The sequence below is a fragment of the Martes martes genome (genome assembly GCF_963455335.1).
Source record: "Martes martes genome assembly, chromosome: 1".
In the NCBI taxonomy this organism is placed as follows: domain Eukaryota; kingdom Metazoa; phylum Chordata; class Mammalia; order Carnivora; family Mustelidae; genus Martes; species Martes martes.
Genome location: NC_137888.1, coordinates 209,034,292 through 209,040,897, shown reverse-complemented (window position 1 = coordinate 209,040,897; position 6,606 = coordinate 209,034,292). Strand labels below are relative to the sequence as shown.

Genomic DNA, 6,606 nt, shown 5'->3' with positions numbered 1-6,606 from the left:
GTCTGCCTTGCCTTACTCTTTTTGGCTTTTCTTGGGTCTGCAGCTGCCTGACACAAGGGTTGGTGCTTGGCAGCAGTACTTGGTCGTTGCGGAGAAGGGGGCCTGGCTGACCATCCCGCTCCCTGCCCCTCATTCCGTGTCAGCTTGGATGTGTCACTTCTCCTTTCCACGTGCTGGGCCTGTGAACGGGGACATTGGGCTAATTCCACACTCTGGGCCCTGTGAACAGGGACATTGGGCTGACTTCTGATTCAGATCCCCGCCTGCCCGGAGCCTCTGAGTCAGTGGGAAGAAGCCGGGTAGCTGTGAACCGCCTGGACAGTTGTGGTTAAGATTAAGGGTCTGCCACTTCCTGGGCTTGACCTTGGGCACATCACTTAATCTGTCAAGCTTCTTGAATATCCTTAGAGAAGCGAGCATGATTCTGGCCCTGGCCTCATGGGTCAGGACTAGAAGTGATGGTGTTTTGTTGTTGTCATTGTTGTTTTTTAAAGATTTTATTGATTTATTTGACAGACAGAGATCACAAGTAGGCAGAGAGGCAGGCAGAGAGCGAGGAGGAAGCAGGCTCCCCGCAGAGCAGAGAGCCCTATTTGGGGCTCGATCCGAGGACTCTGGGACCATGACCTGAGCCAAAGGCAGAGGCTTTAACCCACTGAGCCGCCCAGGCGCCCCTTTGTTGTTGTTTTTTGCATAGAGCTTGGCAGGCAGGTAAATGTCAGCTGGAAGGAACCCAGGGCTGGCATTTTGGTGAGAGGGCTTTGCTTCATGTCCACAGGAACCTGCGCGCCTGTAACAAATGCAACAAGATCGACTCCTATCAAGTAGCAAATGGAAGGTGCCCCTTTCAGCCTGTTCCTCTCCCTGGAAGTAACTCAGTTGCATTTTGTCCAAGTTGTTATTTCATTTCACTTGGTGGGGCTGACAGTTGGAGCCCCACAGGTGGGTCCCTGCCCTGTGGCAGCTGAAGTGACAGTTGAGGGCGGGCCATGGGAGCAGTGTCTGTGACCGGCCTCTCCCTGGCTGGTTCAGGCAGTGTGTGGGTGGGTGTTACTCAACTCCTGCCCCCCCCACCCCCGCAACCCACTGGGGGAACTAGGCTTCTCTGCAGTTTTCGACTTAGGATGTCCCATGTCCATTCTGCTTTCAACATTTTATTGTAAGAAACGGGCCCTGACATAGTTCTGCTTCTGGAAGTTTTGCTGTGTACCTACTTGCACAGGTATACAAAGGCACACGTCTCCGAGGGTATCCCCTGGAGCTGTGTGTTTTGTTTTTGTTTTTTAAAGATTTTATTTATTTATTTGAGAGAGAGAGAGAGAGATTGAGAGAACAAGTGGGAGGAGAGGCAGAGGGAGAAGCAGACTCCCTGCAGAGCGGGGAGCCTGATGTGGAATTCCATCCCAGGGCCCTGGGATCATGACCTGAGCCAAAGGCGGGGCTCGATCCCAGGACCCTGAAGACCATGCTCTGAGCTGAAGGCAGACCCTTAGCCGACTGAGCCACCCAGGCGCCCTGAAGCTCTGTTGGAAAGAGGGAAGGACTGGAAAAGATTTCACCAGACCCCAGCCAGGAACCAAGCTCCATGGCCATCATAAAGAAGGATGGTCCTACTTGTGGGAACGTATCCAGTTTATCCTACAAACGTATTTGTACACGTAGGTAACGAACGCATAGAGGCATTTCCTGCAGCAAAGTTTGAAGATGGCAAAATTATTGGAAGCAATTCAGACAATCCTCAGTAGGTAGCTGGCTAGTTAGATGGACAGTGGGACCAGGCGGGGCCTCTGTAGCTGGGGCAAGAGCCAGAAGCTCCCCTGAGAGCTGATGGGCAGATCTCCAGGTGTAACAGGCAGCAACAGCCAAGTGCAAAGTGAACCTTTGGGGCTGTGGGAAATGCTTCTATCTTGATGGTGGTGGTGGGTTTGTGGCTATGTGTCTGTGTCAGAACTCAAGGAACTGCACCCTTTAAATGTGTCAATGACACGGCCATACCACTGGTTTGAAAACAAATAAGCAAGGCACAGATCCATGGAAGGGAACAAGTTCATGTATGCTCTTCTTTGCATAGAGGAACCCTGGACGGAAACAAGGCATTTACAAAGAGTTTTTTTTTTCCTTCCAGGAGAAGGGAACAGAAGAACAGGGAGGGAAGCAGATAGTTCATTTTTCTATAAACCTTGGATTTTTTTGATCCCCATGATGGCATTACCAATTCCACATGGAGATGAGCAAAAGGGAATGTTCTGTTATGGACAGTCGCGTGCGTCCAGCTCTGTTGTGTCTGTTGTGCTGTCTTATGCAGGAGGAAGCCTTGCTTGGCATGGTAACCCTCCTTTCTGTTTGGTCTTTCCTTAAAATCACATCCATGCCTCAGGCCAGCTGAGAGATGGAGGCCCAGAGCAGCGAGTGGGAGAGTCCTCAACCCTCTGGGACCCAGGTGATGGGACATGGCAGCGAAGGGAGGAAAGAGACACTCAGGGCATACGTTCAGCCAATGCAACTGTTCTTTTATTGAATATTCGGCAATGACAGAAAGATGCTCGATCCAGGAGAAGGCTTTCCCTCCCTGCCCCCCACGCCCAGAGCTTGGGTTGGACAAGCCTGGCTACGGGGGCGCAGCGCTCCAGCTGGTACACGTGTCCATGTGTCTTCCACATACATGGGCGTCTTTGTCACAAGGGCCACCGGGGACCACAGCTCCTCGTCTGTGGTTCTCCCCCTGCTCTGCTGCGGCCCGGCGGGCCTGTGAGAAAGCCTGCCCGTGGGCACGGGTCCCAGCAGAGCTCCCCCACCCCCTGGCAGGGAGGTTTCTCTGGCTCAGGCCTTAGGGTGGTGGACTCGTGGGCGCTCGGGCCTGGCTCGCCTTGGCAGTCTGGTCTTGAAGAGGGACTTGCCCGAGGCTTCGATGTAAGTGACGCTCATCTCTTTGGGGCTGATCTCCACGTAGGCAAAGCCACCCAGCGAGTCCTCGGCCCCATAGTGGAAGCGCAGGTAGCCATTGGGGACCTTGCGCTGATGCTTTTTCGAAGGGTCCATGAAGTTCCCAGCCCCGCTCAGCACGTAGCCCACACCATTCTCATCCTGAAGGTACTGTGCACGGAGGGCACCGGGTCAGTGGGGGGCCCCAGCCCCTTCGAGAGGTTGTTTGTGCCCCCCTGTCTGGAGTCCGGGGTCAGGTCTGTCCCTGACCAGAGAGTCACCCTGGGCAAGGACCAGCACCCCTCGGGGTCTCGGTTTCCTTCCCTACAGCCATGTATCGCTCCTGCTTCACAACCCAAGAACTGAGTAAGCAATTGGCCACTGATGGCTAGTATGCTGACTTTTAGGAAACTTCGGGCTGTTTCCCTGGTTAGACAGCGTACAGCTTGAGGGACATTTGGGAGACCCCACCCCCACCCCAAGCAGCAGAAGGATCCCATGCAGCACATTGGCTGGGCTGGGCTCCCCTTCCCCACCTCCCCTGCAGACCCCTTACCTGCAGGTTGTGGTCATGGCCACACAGGTAGGCGGTGACCTTGTACGTGGCCAGCAGAGGCACCAGCTGCTTGACCAGGCAGCGGGTGGGCCCGTGCTCAGCGATGGACCACACGGGGTAGTGGCCGGCCACCAGCACGTAGTCCTCCTTGGCCGCCGCCAGCTGCTTCTTGAGCCAGGCCAGCTGTGTGCGGGCCAGCGCCGGGTCCCGGGGCCTCTCGGGCTGCTGGCTGAGGAAGTCGTCTGAGTTGCCACACAGCGTCACCGTGTCCAGCATGAAGATGGCCACGGACACGTTGGACCGTGGGACTTTGAAGCGCAGACGGTAGTAAGGACTGGGGAAATTCCTGCGGGGGAGACGGAGGCAGGGGGTACGTGTCTTGAGCAGAGGAGCCCCAGGTTCAGCGCGGGCCTGAGGGCCTCTCTGTCCACTGGGGCGAGGCAGGGCAGAGGGGGTGGGGCAGGCTCACCAACGCTGAGAGATCCTGGAATAGGCTATTTGTGCCGAGACGTTCCCCAAGTGGTCGTGGTTGCCAGCCAGCACGTACCAGGGCACGTTGCGGAGGGAAGAGGCAGAGAACACATCCTCGAAGGTCTCCTGCAGCCCACAGACAGGACACCCGCCCCCCAAACCCCAGGGTCAGGCAGCTACCCAGATGCTCCCACCAAGTTGGGGGCTGGAGACGTGGAGTGCTCTAGGTACCCACAAATGTCAGCCTCCCCCTGCCCTCTCCAGAGTCCACAGGTCAAGTGGCTTTTCCACGTGTGTCCCCCACCCCACTCTAAGTGGCACACACCTGAAACCTCTTGTCGTTGGCATCCTGCACCCCACTGAAGTAGAAATTGTCCCCCAGGGACAGGATGAAGTCTGCACCGAGAATCTGCACGGTCCTGGCAATCTCCTTGGCATTGGCCATTTCCCTGGCAGTGTGGAATGGGGCATTGGGGACTCCTCCCCAGTCACCCAGGGCCACAAAGCGCAGGACGGGGTTGGCTCCATCAGCCAGGGGGAGCACCAGCCAGGCTTGCAGGATGAGCAGCACGGTCTGTGTGTCCATCTGGAAGGAGGAGAGATGAGTCCTGGGCTGAGGCATGGGCAATGGGCCCTTGGGACCCCTGCTCAGAGAGGGGGAGACAGCTCCCTGCAGGGCTGGCCCAGGGGGAAGCCCTGGGTGTGGCCCTTGTTCCCAGGACTTCAGGCAGGAGCCCGCTGGGAGGGTCAGAGGGTAGGCGGGGTCCAGGGGCAGGGAAGGGTGGCTGTGCTGGCCTGTTCTAGTCGCCCTCATCCCACACCCAGCACTCACCCTGGGGGAGGCACAAGGCAGTCAGCCGGGGGCTCAGAGGCAGGTGAGCTCCTGGGCAGAACTGGTGGGTCACCGAGACTTTATTCCCTGGGGCGGAAATGGATCATTAGTGAGGATGATGCAGTTTCTCCGCAGACTGTTCCAGAAGCCCTCCCCTTGGGTCATGTGAGCTTTGGAGTTCCCCAGTGCTGGACACGGGATTCGGGTGGGGGTCTGGCCCCCGAGTGAGTGCAGCCTCTGTGTTTGCCCACATGAGCTTGTTTGTGTCATGGGCCGGAGGCTCCCCGCTATCTGTGTGTGCTGTGTCTGTGGCTGTATCTGTGTGCCCCAGCCAGACCCATCTTGTGAGTCCATGCACTCCCAGGACGTGTTTGTCTGCCTGTGTCTGGGTGTGTCTGCGCTTTCCTGTGTGTAGCCAAGCGTGCCTGCCTGGGTCACATGTCTGCGTGTGCCGGGGAGTCCTTTGTCCCTGTAGATGTGCACGCAGAGCCTGGCAAGGCCCGTGTGGCGTGTGGGTGACCTTTGCCTGGGATCTAAAGTGGAACTGCGTGGGCCATCAATTTGTGACCCTGCACTGTGGACTGGGTTGTGTTGTGGGTCTATGTTGTGTCTCACGTGAGTTGTGTGTTTGACAACATCTGGGTTTGAGTCCCAGGGTCACCTCCCTCCCCCAAACACCAGGGTCTCCCTTTTCCAGGAAGTCCTGCCCACATCTTCCCCTCCTCCCCACCCCCCATTCCCCACAGGAGGAACCCAGGCAGGGGCAGCTGGTGACACACCACGTGACCACTGATTTTTGACCCTCACACACTCAGCAGCTGCCCGCAGGCCTCCCAGTGCCGGCTGCCCCTCAGAGTAGGCAGGTGGGTGCTTGGGCAGTGCCCCCCACCTCCCTGCACCGTGCCCTGTCTGACCTGCCCCTCACCTCCCTGCCTTCCTCCTTTCGTTCTGACTTGTCCCCTGCACACTCACGATGGGCCAGTTGGGGGGGCCTCTTTTCAATGCGGAGGTCACCGGCTCAGGGAGGTGAGGTGACCTGCCCCAGGTCAGCCAGCAGAGGCTGGCTGTTTGTGCCTCCCGCCCCCGCAGCCCGGACAAACAGGAAGTGGGTCACCCGGGCAGGCGGAGCACCCACCCCCACCCCCACCCCGGGCCCCAGCGGCGTTCACACCCGCGGGGCCGTCTCACCTACCGTCGGCGGCCGCGTAGCAGTGGGCCTGGCGGCGGGGTGCCGGGCGCTTGCAGGAGGCCGTGGCCTTCCCGCCAGGTCCGCGGGCCCCGGGCGGGCCCCGGGCAGGCCCAGGTGATCCCCCGCGGGGAGGGCAGGCGCCTGGGCCTCCCGGCCCCCGGCCGCCGCGCCTCCGAATCCGGCTGAGCCGCACAGCGCCGCCACGCCTCCTTTGGGGCGCAGGCGGCACATCTGTAGAATGGGGTTCAGCACCCCAGCGGGAGGCCCAGGCCCGCCGCTGACTGGGCTACAGCTGGGGCCAGCGATGGGGCTTAGAGACCGGAGTTCCTCCCTTTGCCCCCATGCAGGCCGAGTCGCCCCCGCCTTCCTTCACACCTGGGGCGCCCACAGCCCGCGATGGCTGGGTAGGGCCTCACTCTGGGCCTGGCCACCCTCTAGTGAGGAAGTATGTCGTCTTCAACCTCAGCTTCCTGGTCTTTAAAATGGGTGTGAGGGCAGACAAGTCAAATCTTCCCTAGAAAGAATTCCAAGTAAGTACAAATGGAAAGGGCCGTTCCAGGAGCTGGAGTTCAACCCTTCCAGCCTCCTTTTGAGTGTGGTCTAGAGTCACAGGAGTTAGTAACTTTCATCCAAAGA

At 58.7% G+C, this 6,606-nt stretch overlaps 1 protein-coding gene across 3 annotated transcripts; it reads right to left on the bottom strand.

Moving 5' to 3' along the window:
- Window positions 1-2,493: 2,493 nt before the first annotated feature.
- ACP5 (acid phosphatase 5, tartrate resistant) lies at window positions 2,494-6,129 on the bottom strand. Of its 3 annotated transcripts, none has more exons than XM_080825595.1 (6): window positions 5,974-6,129; window positions 4,782-4,868; window positions 4,275-4,535; window positions 3,948-4,075; window positions 3,479-3,824; window positions 2,494-3,093 (listed from the first exon to the last, which is right to left on the bottom strand). In XM_080825595.1, exons 3-6 carry the CDS (start codon window positions 4,533-4,535, stop codon window positions 2,821-2,823), a joined length of 1,008 nt encoding a protein of 335 aa, XP_080681721.1. In that variant the 5' UTR covers window positions 4,782-4,868; window positions 5,974-6,129; the 3' UTR covers window positions 2,494-2,820. The 3 variants fall into 3 exon arrangements, with proteins under 3 accessions (XP_080681721.1, XP_080681720.1, XP_080681719.1); XM_080825594.1 differs by lacking the exon at window positions 5,974-6,129 and adding an exon at window positions 5,707-5,871; XM_080825593.1 differs by lacking the exon at window positions 5,974-6,129 and adding an exon at window positions 5,754-5,863.
- Window positions 6,130-6,606: the final 477 nt, after the last annotated feature.

Excerpts from the sequence above, each read along its gene's own strand:
- ACP5 (XM_080825595.1), bottom strand. The coding sequence starts at position 4,535 with ATGGACACACAGACCGTGCTGCTCATCCTGCAAGCCTGGCTGGTGCTC. Across the intron at positions 4,076-4,274 it reads CCAACGACAAGAGGTTTCAG|GAGACCTTCGAGGATGTGTT; the intron begins GTGTGTGCCACT and ends TGTGGGCTGCAG. Across the intron at positions 3,825-3,947 it reads TCCAGGATCTCTCAGCGTTG|GAATTTCCCCAGTCCTTACT; the intron begins GTGAGCCTGCCC and ends TCTCCCCCGCAG.